Source organism: Lipophrys pholis (genome assembly GCF_963383615.2).
Source record: "Lipophrys pholis genome assembly, chromosome: 2".
NCBI lineage: Eukaryota > Metazoa > Chordata > Actinopteri > Blenniiformes > Blenniidae > Lipophrys > Lipophrys pholis.
In genome coordinates, this window is record NC_137636.1 from 33,335,970 (window position 1) to 33,349,780 (window position 13,811).

The 13,811-nt window shown below is 45.4% G+C and overlaps 1 protein-coding gene across 1 annotated transcript in view; it reads right to left on the minus strand.

The window, feature by feature from the left end:
- Positions 1-511: 511 nt before the first annotated feature.
- The window catches only part of adamts18 (ADAM metallopeptidase with thrombospondin type 1 motif, 18), a gene marked incomplete at its 5' end in the record, with an annotated part of 72,712 nt that continues 59,412 nt past the window's right edge, over positions 512-13,811 (minus strand). Inside the window, 6 exons of the mRNA XM_080458088.1 lie at positions 512-1,404; positions 1,518-1,716; positions 3,568-3,733; positions 3,846-3,916; positions 5,108-5,302; positions 8,063-8,267. Coding sequence (XP_080314214.1) covers positions 1,289-1,404; positions 1,518-1,716; positions 3,568-3,733; positions 3,846-3,916; positions 5,108-5,302; positions 8,063-8,267 — 952 coding nt within the window. The 3' untranslated portion in view covers positions 512-1,288. The remainder of the gene's footprint in view (positions 1,405-1,517; positions 1,717-3,567; positions 3,734-3,845; positions 3,917-5,107; positions 5,303-8,062; positions 8,268-13,811) is intronic.

Genomic DNA, 13,811 nt, shown 5'->3' on the forward strand with positions numbered 1-13,811 from the left:
CTAACTAGGTCATACTCAGGGTCTTTTTCTGCAAATAATGAAATATGTAGTAATGCAGTGGTAATAAAGAGAATAAAGCTAATAACTTGCTGGAATTCAGCAAAATCATTTAAATTATTTTTACGCAGAAATATGTGATTTTTTTTTGTCACTTTTTGATTTTAACACATATTATCATGTTTATACATGTTGGTAGAGCAGGTCATCTGGTCGCCCCACCATTGGAAGGGAGAAGGTTCGATTCCCATCTGTTCACAAGTGTCCTTGTGCAAGACACTGAACCCTGGCAAAAGCAAGAAAAGGCTGCATCGAAGCCTTGAAAGTTTTTCTTTTCTGGTCTTGAGATTAATCTCAACTACTAAACTAGCTCTGTCTGCAGCCTGCGCAAACTGCTCACAATGAATGGACTGAGCACCTTGCATGGCAGCCGCCTCCGTTGGTGTGTGAATGTGAGTGTGAATGGGTAAATGTGATTAACAGTGTGAAGTCATTTCAGACGGCCGATGCAGTGGAAATTATGTAAGTGAAATCCATATGTTTATTTAAATTACAAAATGAACATAAACCAATTTAAACCTCCTCACCTCTCCCTCCTCGCCCTCCTCCTACCTGCAGACAGCAGGCTTCATTATTCCCGACACTGTGGCTGTAATGGATAGTGAGAATGTGTCGAGGAATCTACTAGAACCACACAGGAGAGACAAGAACAAGAACTCACAACGCCGCTGAATGAAACGTCTTTACATACACAGAGTGACAAGTTTCCATGGTGTTGACAGTCATGACAGTGACTGAGCAGAAATAAACAGGACGAGCGGATAACGGGAAGGAGCAGAGCAGAGAAGTCACGTACGCCTCACACTAACACCTCTCGATGAAACTGGAACAAAGGGGTGGAACATCCAAACACACACACAACATGTCACAGATCCACTGTACACCTGAACACATGTAAAGTCATACATCACCTCTCATAATAACTTAAATAAAGACGTGCAGAACAAGACGCCTTTAAATATACAACATGCCAGCTAGAAACACTACAGTCCTGTGCTGTTCTCCTGATGGCTTCCAAAGGAAAATACTCACACAACAACGACATATACATTATATATTTATATATTTATGTTACAGTAAGGAGTCTTTCCAGTTCCAACGTGATGAGGGACAACACTTTGGCAGAAGAGCACCAGCAGCCAGAGAGTCTGTTTCTCCTCTTGTTTTCTTCTGTACAGATAGTTTGAGTCAAGTACGTCCAGGAAGAGAACGCTTCCTGCACCGCGCCGCTCTACGGCCTCTTGCTGGAGCACGACCGGCAGCACTGCTCTCCGTAGAACTTGTGGTTGCAGACGCCGTGTTGAGGAACCAGGTGACACCAGCTGAAGTGATCCACACAGAGGACACCTGCAGAGGAACCAGGAGGGACGGATCAGAACACCTGCCTCCCATCAGGACCTTCCCAGAGGACCAGGGTCATACTGCCCCCCCACCCCCACCCCACGGTCTAAGGATGTTACCTTTGAGGGTGGGGGCAGCGGCTGGCATCCGGCTGCTGGGCCGCTGTGGGGGGGCCAGGGGGGCGGCGGGGCAGAAGTGTGTGTTGCAGGCTCTGGAAGTGACGGGCCTCTGGTGGGGCAGGCAGCCGGCGGCGGGCCGACCGTGCCGGAGACACTGGATGGTTCGAGTCTGGACCCCCCCGCCACAGGACACGGTGCACTGAGGACAAATGGAAGAACAGAGATGTAAACAGCTGAAAGTTTAAAGATTGGAGTGGGAGCAGTCTTCATAAAGGAAGCCGGGGAGGGAAGGGGAAGGATGGAGGAAGAATCTGTGCAGAGACAAAGAACAGATGAAGAAAACAAACATCCCAACCAGCGTGTACTCGCCCTGCAGCGAGCTGTCAGGAGAGATCCTCTCTGGTGGATACATGCAGCGATCACAAGCTCCACATCAAGCAGAATAAGACACGGTGCCCTCAGAGGTTGCCCTTAGGACCTTTTGCATAATAGATGATGTAACACGTAGCCTACACAGCCTTCCCCCGATAGGCTCTCAGAGTGGAGCTTTCACATTTCATCTGAGGCCCATTGCACACATTGCAGAGCCGCTGCTGCACTGCCGGATGAGAACTGAGCTGCATCTGTGGGCTCACACCACCTACACTCTGCAGGCTGAGACAGAGACGATGGAACAGCGAGCAGCTCACAGGCTCATGTCTCGTACTGATCAGATGCAACGCTGCCACAGCCCGGTAAGCTGGAATCAATGCAGTGAGAGACGGAGAGGTTAAAAATAAGCTACAGTTCCTCTACTTCTTCTTCATACTGCTTTCACACAGCAGGGGAACACGATGCGAGGCGTGTTGGTTGTAACAGGAAGGAGTTTCAAAAGGAGATGTGGGAATGTTGCTGCTCTGGGTAGACAAGCTTCTCTAGATCCTTTATGTCTCATTGGAGATGTTCCTACCTCCCTGATACAATGTGAAGAAGTTGTACAATCACTTTTAATGTTGGTAAGAAAGGCCGTCAGGGCGCGGTGGGTTGGAGATGACCCCCCCCCCCCCCCCCCCCCTCACCTTGACTTGATATGTCTTCTATGCACCGAGAGACTGTTTTGATTTGTTTGATTCAGTTGTTGTGCACCAGGGTTCGGGTCAACCGACCAACAATGTCACCCCCAACCGAAACCAGGGTTTGAATCCCTCCCAATTAAAATGTCTCTCTTCTCCTTTTCTCTCCCTCTATCGCCCAACCTTGACTGGAACAGTGCAAAGTCTCCTCCTCTGAGTCCTGCAGGTTTCTTCCTGTTAAAGGGGAGTTTCTCTTTCCACTGTCTTCTATACATGCTCATTCCAAATTGGTTTTTTTCTCTGTAAAGGTGTCTTGATATAACTGGGTTGTATCTGGAGCGAAAGAAATAAAATTGACAACTCATGATAAGGTTAAATCCCTCTGACGGTTACAATCATAGATGTCACATCATATCACCTAAATGCATTTTGCTCCCTGTGGTTTTTCTACCAGCATATCAAGAGGAAAAGCTGTGAACTCCGCCGTTCTAGCTTGGTTTGGCGTTAACCCATCATCTCCATGTCTAACCCTCACAGGTGGAACTCTCATGTAGCCCTTCCTACACTTCCTCACAGGATTTAGGATGTCAGACGGCTTCACCAGGAGATAATGACGCCTCGGAAGTGTCTGTCCAATCACATCACAGCAGTGTGGACTCAGCTTGACAGCCAATCAGACGGCTGAATAGAAACCTGCACCAAGGAGCATGGCCAGAAGAGAATTGACCCTGATACCAGTTTAAACCCTTTTAATTGTGAGTTTGTCCACAGACTCTTAGTGGGACCACTTTCTTTTTTTTTACGTCTGACTCCCTGGCCCGGCTTCAAACACAGTGTCAGAAATGCCTCTTCTGGCAGAGTGGATGCTTCACTTTTGTAATCGCGGGTTTTCACATGTGGGGGAGAAGTTCCAAACTGGAGGGGAGTCAACTGGAACGCTGACGCGGCGCTAACAGCCCATCACACTGACAGCTCTGGATGAAAGCGGCGCCGCGTACCTGCTGCCAGGGCGAGGAGTACCAGCCCAACACCACGGCGCTGGACGTGGCCCTGCCAGGGACCGCCCGGGGGGGCTCCGGACACGCGCCGCGGTTACACCCCTGCTGAAGATCCACCAGAGGTTTGGCCATATTCCTGCACCTGCGGAGCGGGAACTCCACGTACCTGCGGGAGAGGCCAGAGTGACTTCCTGGTTCGAAAACAGTGACGACGCAGTGAGCAGATCCATCACAGGACCAGGGTGTGTGTGTGTGTGTGTGTGTGTGCAGGCTCCTACCCTCCCTGGGAGTCTCTCTCCCCACAGTGCAGCTCTCTCTTCTGGAAGCCGGAGCCGCAGGAGCGCGAGCACTGAAACAGAGAGCAGCAGGAGGAACAATTTCACAAAATGAAGGCAGCGAGTGTCGCCGGTGTGGAGCAGCAAACAGCCCAGCTCTCTGATAGCTGCAGTAACAGAGAGGTGTGGAGCAGCAAACAGCCCAGCTCTCTGATAGCTGCAGTAACAGAGCCAAAACACCACGTCATCCACAGAGTCTTTCTCGCGTCACACCTCTTCTGCGCCATACATTCACTAACCTCCATCATGTAGCTCTATTAAACTGCTGGAATAAAGGAAACCACTTCTTTATTTGTTATGATACACTCTTAAAATAATCTTTTTTTTATATACATTCATGAAACATTTAGGATTACTTTCCATGTTCTAACATGCATGAGCTAAATCTCTACACCAAATTTCACATATCTGGGGGAGTGTACCTAGAGGTATTTTGCAGGGGGATGGATGGACAAAGCTGTCGAGTTTACTTATCCCTCCATCTGTTGTCAAACTGTTTTTTTGGAATAAAGTTTATCTTCACTTCACCATTAAAACAAAATGAATAATAAAAATGTAATAATGAGCATTAAACCGCATTTCCTGATGGGTGACAGTGAGGGTGTTTATCCAACCTGCAGCTGCTGCAGCAGAAACACTTATCAAGCTTTTCAACTTCATTACAGTTCAATTAAACCTTTTTGTAATATTTAGTAATATTTTCATTTCAATCACATAAAAGCATAAAGACTGCAGTGGCACCGTGAAGACAACATATGTAAAGTATCATTTTGTTGAAAGTAGATTTTCTGAAGCAATGATGTGAAAATCGCTGAAAAATCCAAACAAGCAAATCAAAGTCAGGTTGAAGCGTTTCCACACTTTGTGAACTATAAAAAGATTTCTACATATACAGAAGTGCTGTGCATTGACAGCTGCTGAGAGACTGTAGTGAGCAATTAATTCTATTTCTGGGTTTGTTTTTGCTAATTAATCAATAAAAAAGGGCTGATTATTATGGCGGCATAAAGCTGAAAGATAATGACACTTAATTGGCAGCTAATTATTGAGACTGAAAAGAGGGAAAGAAAAGAGTTTTAGTTTCAATCAGGGATTGTTTCAGCACTTTTTTTCATGTGACACCACACACACGCACACACACACACACACACACACACACACACACACACACACACACACACACACACACACACACACACACACACCTCTCCCCAGGGCGTGGCGATCCACTGCAGCCTGTCGTTGCGGGGGCAGCGCCGCAGCACGCAGGCCTCCTGGGCTTTGGGTCGGTGATGCTGCCTGCACATGCTGTCCGGTACCACCACGGCTCTGGCTCCCGGGTCGGTGCTGCGGCAGAACACGCTGCGCTTCCTCATCCCGCGGCCGCACGTCTTGGAGCACTGGGAGCCGGAGAGGTCACAGCGGAGCAAGAGTCAGAGATTAGGATGATTAGTGGCTCAGTTAGCGGGGCTTTAATGAGCGTTTGCAGATTAAATCACAACGTCCACTAATGCAGGCTGTAACTTATAGCCTCCTGTGATTGTTTTAACCTTCAGCTTTCATCACGGTCCAGCATTAGGCCAAATTAAGAGAGGTGCAATCTTTGGCACGAGCTGTGGAAATGCATTTGTGATTCACCACATGGTGGACAAGCAAACAGAAGGTCGGCGCTCTGATGGCAGCACATTACGGCCTATCATTAAACACTCTAATCCAATATCTCTGAGATCAATGTGACCCCCAACCTATCAAAGAGTCCACCAACAGCACGCCAGGCCAATATAAACTCCCAGTGAACTGCAGAGATGGAGAGCGGCCGTCAGGACAGTTTATCCCACAGCCTCCATTCATCTCACACACACACACACACACACACACACACACACACACACACACACACACACACACACACACACACACACACACACATCCTGTCACTGATGGACCCTGTCAGGACGAGGACGCCTCGTCTGCGGCTGACCGACGTCTGAACCCGGCCCGCCGCTGGAGGAGCGTGACTGAGAGCGAGAGCCCGCCGACTCCCGTAACTCGACCGCAGCCGATCAGTGACGCGACTCACTGCTGGAGCTGACTGGGGCCACCTTTACAACATTTCAAGTGAAAACACATTGTTTTTGTGTTTTCGATTCAGAACACTTTCACACAGTGACAATCTGAAAACAATGTTCATTTCCCCGGGAACAGCAGGAACACTGAAACATATATCGTTAGCTGTTGTCTGTATTTGTAATAAACCACACACACACATGCAGCAGAGAACAATCGGCTCTAAACATTAACAACGGGAGAACACGGACAAGCTGGATTGTTATTACAGTGACTGTCAAAATAAAACTACCAAGTCTCAGGAGAATCTGGACTGGGAGTCATGACATGATGGAGGAAACTGATTGTTCTGATTGTCTCTACTGAGCATGTGCAAAACTACTAGTTACTACAGCCGTGGTGACCAGGACCAGGAGCAGTGTTTCCAGAAGGTGTTTTTTTGGCCCATTTACACAATGACAGTCAGAGCAATTTCAAAAAGTTCCACCTTGAGCCACTGTGTAAACAGATTCCCAAAACACAAAAAAAGTTCCCCGTTTTCACTGTAAACGTGCTGTAATATTCATGAATTAGAAAATCAATTAAATCAATTAAAATTTGAATCAATCATCAATTTAAAAAATCAATCAAGAAACCTTAATGTCATTTAATGAAAAAAAACCCCAGAGCAAATCCTTCAACTGTTGAATATTTCCATTGAGATATTCAGTAAAATTAATTAGTTCATCTTGCCAACCAAACTGCACTGAAATGCAGGTAGAGATAAAATCCTTGGTTTATTTCAATGACCTGCAGTTCAACATGCAGATTTAAATATTAGATACAAATACCAGGAAGTTAAAGAAACAATTAATAATCCTTTCAGTCAGTCAAATAATTTGTTTGGTCAAATAAAATAAAGGTTAAAATACCTCAGGACATACTAACACTTTTAATGCACTTTGATAGAAAAAAAAAACACCTGTTTTTGTAAAACATGAGCACCATGTGAGTCGGATGAGACGTCAGTATTGTAAAAGATTCTTGAAGATTTCAAGAGAGAAATTTCCTGACATTTTTATTTTTGAAGACGTTAATCAGGGTGTCATTTTGGTCAGTGTGGCACTTTGAACAGATTTTAATTACATTTGAATGGCCTTTACATTTTTCAAGACTATATAAACTAATTTAAGCTTTATAGAATATACAGTGGAAGAAACAAAATGACTTGATTACAATTTGTCAGTTAATTTATGTTAATATCCTTATCCCCTATATACACACACACACACACACACACACACACACATATATATATATATATATTTTGTACAATACAAAATAAATACTAAAGCTGAATAATTGAAACAACTTTTTTAAAAACTTTTGTTTCCACAAAAAGGCCAACAGAGGGCAGTAGAGCATCACTTTTACACGTAGTGGCCCTGTGTGTGTGTGTGTGTGTGTGTGTGTGTGTGTGTGTGTGTGTGTGTGTGTGTGTGTGTGTGTGTGTGTGTGTGTGTGTGTGTGTGTGTGTGTGTGTGTGTGTGTGTGTGTGTGTGTGTGTGTGTGTGTGTGTGTGTGAAGGGAGAGTTAGTGGTAGTTCGTAGATAAACTGCAGGAGATGAATGAAAGTCATCTAAAACAGGTCAGTGTTGATCACAGTCGAACTTCTGATCCAACAAGGAGCTGAAACAACATGAGTCGGATGTTAATGATGTCACTGAAGCTGGTTTTGCTTGTAAAATGTCTTTTGGTCACATGGAAACCAACAAAAAATACAATGACATTAATAATTGCTTTAATAATTGTTTCAGGAGCCTGGTTAAAAAACCCGTCAGAATGAAGCGTTTTCATTGAAATGTCGCGTCAGCAGTGCCTCATACGTGGAGCCTGATTAATGGTCCAGATTCCTCACGGATCCATTTAGTAGTTAAAATGTTTGACTTGAACCCACAGATGTCAGCCTCATTGAGTCATAAAAATAAAGTCACAGGGTCACGAGAGTCATTCAGCCTTCACCTCCAGGGATCATAAAACAAATGTCATGGTGATCCACCTCAGCCTGGAGCCGTGAAGCCCCCCCCCCCCCCCCCCCCCCGCCTCAGACTCACCTGAGACCAGGAGCCGGTGCTCCACTCGGGCGGGCAGGCCTGGGTGTGGCAGGGCTGGATCTGAGCCGGGGAGATGACGGGGCACAGCGAGTGAGCCACCACCTCCTCCCTCTGGTAGGTCACCTTCCTCAGGCAGCGCAGGCTCCGGGTCTGCTGGCCTCCTCCACACGAGCGGCTGCACGGACCCCAGTCTCCCGTCGCCCAGCTGAGCACCACACAGGAACAAAACATTAGTGTGAGAGGAGGGAAGTCCACTCAGGACGATCAGGATCAGGGCACAAGCCGGACGGGCTTTTCTCAGACATAAACACACAACTGAGCTCAAGAAATGGGAGTTTTGGTGGCCAACAAGGTCACATGCAGCCCAAACTGGTCTCCAGAGGAAAGCCGAAATAAGTCCATTACTTTCCAAAGAGCACGTGAAATAAACCCCCAAAAAACCATTTGATTCAAAAAGCTTTGAACAAAACTCAAACGTACAATCTTTTAACTAAAAGAAATGCAATTTTAAAATATTGCTGCTATTAAAGATCTCAGGTTGTCACTCTGATATAACTTTCAAAAGGTCGTAACCTTGAAATGTGTGGGCTGGGGTCTCAAGGGACATTATACGTCCACTTCATGGGCTAAAACAATGAAAGTATATAAATCATGCTGTGGCCTGGAGAGGGTTCTCCAGCAGTCTGCTGGTGGCCCCGGCCCACATGTTTCACACCCTCAATGGCCACTTGTTAGAAAACACTGCATTCAAGACATCCATCCATCCATCCATCCATCCATCCATCCATCCATCCATCCATCCATCCATCCATCCATACATTTATTATTTACTTGTGACAAGGGGTGAGAGTAAATAAGTTTTTACTTCTTCTCACTCCTTTTTGAATACTCATCTGACGATGTTTTCCTTGATTTATTTTATATTATTATTACTGTTATTCATTTATTTATTTATTTGAGAGGAAAACTTGTTGTTAATTTTCTTTTCTTTTTTTCTTATTTGTTTTCGTACCTTATTCGAAATAAACACTTCAATCAATCAATCAATCAATACATATATACATACATACATACATACATACATACATACATACATACATACATACATACATACATACATACATACATCTTCTATGCCACTGTTCAGGGTCGACAGACACTGGAGTGAATCCCGGCTGACTGGCTGAGGACTGCTACACCTGGACAGGTCTCGGTCCATCACAGGACAAACACACAGAAACAACCACGCTGTTTTAAGGTCACCAATTAACCTCACATGCAAGCGTGCATCCACCAACCAAATATTCCACAACTGCTTCTGTGGATGCTTTTTTTTTTATTTTTTATTTTTTAAAGTTGTATTAAAACTCCAAACACCCTAACGTGTGTCTTTAGTGTGGTCCTCGTCCATTGCCGAGTGAAATGTGAAAAATGTGTCGAAACGGTCATTCGAAAAAACATCAACTTTGGTAAGAATAAAGCCGTTTTTGGAATCAGTCCAGTGACATTGAGGAAATCACAAAGAACCCTGACCACTGGAGGATGAACGGATCCTGACCACTGGACAAACCAGCTCTCCAGAGGAGAACCAGAAAAGCCTGGACACATGTTCATATGCCTCCTTTGTTCCATGATTCTCTATCGGCACTGCTCGGAAACATCAAAACTCTATATACGACTTCCATTACAGCGTTTCTAATTCCCCGTAGCCAACTACAATATACAGCAGAGCTAAAGACAGATCTACCCTCCTCTTCCTCACGTTGACGATCTGCTCCCACATGCTGACTATTTTTACTCCTCGTCTCACCTCCACTCGTTTCAATTATAATCTATTTGGTTTTGGAGGTTGTTGTTTTTTTTTTCTACATTATCTTTAAATTCTGGGTTTACCGCTGATGAAAAGCCAACTGCTGCTTCTAAAATAGCTTCTGTCTGAGATTTCCGAAAATGAGTGGTCTGACAACCACAGGCTCAGAGGAGGGAGATGGAGAGATGGGCAGATGACTCGGTCCGGTTCTGAGACCAAACGCCACCACAGAGACCGCCGACCTGCTTCAGGGGAAGGAAAATGCTTTCATTCCCTTTCTGATACCACAGGAGGACTGAGCTGCAATTTGAAAGCAGAGAGATGTGAGCCATCGCTTTGAGATGTTTTGGTCTGGGGACTGTTTTTCCTGGCTTATAAATAACAATATATCATTGGGTAGAAGTGGCTGAAGTGCCAATCTGCTCCGCTGCAAACCGCCACTGCCCCGACTGTAATTTGTATCTCCAGCAGGTTTCAATACGTATTCTGAGGAGGGACGGGGGCCGGCAGCAGGGAGGTTCTGAGGGGCTCGGCAGGCGACGGCTGCACTCCAGTGGCCACCAGTCAACATTTATCCTGACTATAATATCATGGCCAGCGGTCTGCTGAAGCCCGTTTGCATTAATACACATGTTGAGGATCATCTGTGCAGGACAGGTTGCTCTAATACAACCAACTGCAAACTATTACTTTTAACTGTTTTCCTTTGAGGAAACTATACTTTCACATTTCAAATGTTCTGGTGCTAATTATTTTGCATTCAGTGTGTGTGTGTGTGTGTGTGTGTGTGTGTGTGTGTGTGTGTGTGTGTGTGTGTGTGTGTGTGTGTGTGTGTGTGCGTGTGTGTGTGTGTGTGTGTGTGTTCTCTGACCAATCCACCTCTTGTGCCCCGCCTCCACCAGCATCACATGATGACACACCAGGCTCTGACAGTCAATCCACCATGGACTCTGATCACATCATCATTTCATGGGTTTTTCAAAGTAAAAATGGCATACTGTCGAAAAAAACATTTTCAGATTTGTTGAAAATGCACAAAATAAAGAAGACCACGCTACATTTCCAATCTTTCAGCGCTGTTCTGTACTACTTTAGTCATGAGCAGGGCTCAATGGTCTGTCTCAGTGCTGTAGGTTAATGTTTGTTTCAGGCCCTGGACAGTTTCATATAACCACATCGTCTTTGCCCGATCATTCACACCACGCGGCGTTTTAGGAGCCTGAAAATTTTGTTTTGAAAACAGCTTCCATGGTGGGGAAATTCGGAAACACCGCCTCAACTTCGACACGTGGATGTGATGAGCTGAAAAGGATGATGTCATCGCGCCACCTCTCGACACGATGACCCCGCGACCCTCTCCACAAAAAACAATGGCGGACTACCTGCTCCAGGTCGAGCTGGAGATGCTGCTAATGCTATTTGAGTTCCAGCGCCCCCTGTTGGCCTGGCATATTCTTATATCCATCTGTCCACATGTCGAAGTTTCCCTGAGCAGGATATTGAACCCCAAACTGCTGCTTGGGGATGAACAGCGCCTCGCATGGCAACAGCCTCCATTGGTGTGTGAATGTGAATGGGTGAATGTGACTAAGCACATTGGGTCTGCACTTGAAAAGCTCTATATAAGTGAAATACAGTTTCTCATCTGGCACATGTACAACATCGTTTTGAGTCATTTTTATGGTGAAAAATAAAAGAACGACATGGAGCAAAAAGATGGTTTTGGCCGGTGTGAAACTTGATGTTCAGAGTCTGTTCAGGAAGACAACCCATCCCATGAAGACCCATCCTATTAATACCTGTCCCATGATGTCCTGTCCCATGATGTCCCGTCCCATGATGTCCCATCCTATTAAGACCCGTCCCATGATGTCCCGTCCTATTAAGACCTGTCCCATGATGTCCCGTCCTATTAATATTAAGACCCGTCCCATAATGTCCCGTCCTATTAAGACCCGTCCCATGATGTCCCGTCCTATTAAGACCTGTCCCATAATGTCCCATCCTATTAAGACCCATCCCATAATGTCCCGTCCTATTAAGACCTGTCCCATGATGTCCTGCCCGATGATGTCCCATCCCATAATGTCCCGTTCTATTAAGACCTGTCCCATGATGTCCTGCCCGATGATGTCCCATCCCATAATGTCCCGTTCTATTAAGACCTGTCCCATGATTGATGAGTTCAGGGGTCTTTCAGAGTGTTTTCGCTGTTGATGGACATTAAACACAGCTTGTTCTGGCTCTTATCTCACAATGGAAGGATTTAAGGATCTCAGCTCATTTAAAAATATTACATTTTGTTTGAAAGAATGTGGACATAAAGTTCAAAACCTTGTTCTTGAACAGCCTTGTGAGACGGGTTTTCTGACATGATCGACTGGACGCTTGATGTTATTCACCCTGAAAATTTGTATTTTTTTCATTTGCAACCTTTTCTGCAGCAATTTCTACAATGATATACCCTTTATAGCAGGGGTGTCAAACATAAGGTCCATGGGCCGAAAGTGTTCCACAAGAGTCTCCAAGCCACCAAGCAAATTGTAAACATTTCAAAGAAAACACCCAGAATGCAACAGCTAGAGAAGTTTTCTGGACATTTCTCTGTATTTTTGCACCAGAAGGTTTCATTAAAATTGGCTTTATGTTGAGATTGGAGTCATTTTCTGAAGTAATTGTTTGATTTTGTGAAAATATGGACACGTTCATCACGTATACTCTGCGCCACACCAAAGTAAAACTTCAAAGTTTGAATTAAAGGTTATTAAGGCACAATATTTCACAGCCCTCTCAAGATGAAGTTGAGCTGTACGTGGCCTCTGAACTACAAGGAGTTTGACGCCGTGGCTTTATCAGTAAATAGATCAACAAGTTCACCAGCATCACAAAGCAAGAGATTCAACATTTTGTATTTATGTCTCCGACTTCACTAAACTTCCTCATGATTCATCACATGATAATGACACGTTCTTAAAATGTTCTCTTTCATTTTCCTTGTAAGCAGGAGGAAGTCTGTTGATAAATGTGTCTAATCCTCTACTCTTCAGATTAATGCTGACTTACATCAGCCTTCAGAGATGTATAATTCTTACGAAAACGAAGGCTGGATAAAGGCGCAGGTCAGTATCTTTGTCTTGCTGAGTGTTATTCTCTGGCACAGATACAACATGGCTGGCTTTGATTTGTCTACTTATGCTGCTACATCTTCTTAATATGAGATAAATGACTCTCCAGATGCTCTGTGCCAAGAGAAAGAGCAACATCACTTTAAGCAGCGAAGAGGAGGTGGGATGAGGACTGGACCGGAGCCCACTTTTAAGAAAATATCAGTCTGCTAAATGTGAACTGAGCCAGATGATTGAAGTGACTCCTTTAAATTCTCGGAGCGTTCCTGCTTCATGTACGAAAGAACACAAACACGCCTTCAGCAGAGGGTTTAAAGCAGATCTAAAAGCAAACGGGGGGGGGGGGGTTTAAATGGGCGAGAGTGTGTGTGTGTGTGTGTGTGGTGGAGGAGGGTGGTGGAGGGGCTCTGTATGGCGAGATTGGCCGGGCCTCGTGGGAATCTCAAGGTTTCTGCACAATAAAGCATGATCGGCCTGTCAGCACCCGAGATACACACGGCAAGATAAACAGCCACTTTCTGTCAGGTCCACACACACACACACGCACGCACACACACACACACACACACACACACACACACACACACACACACACACACACACACACACACACACACACACACACACACACACACACACACACACACACACACACACACACACACACACAGACATGCTCCCCACCTCATTGTCATCTCTTCTCTCCTGTGCTGTTGAATGCGTGGCCATACATCCTGCAGGTCTTAATGCAGTCATTAGAGCTTTCATGCTGCTCGCTCAGCTCCGCTCCGCTCAGCGCCGCTCGCCGTGCAGC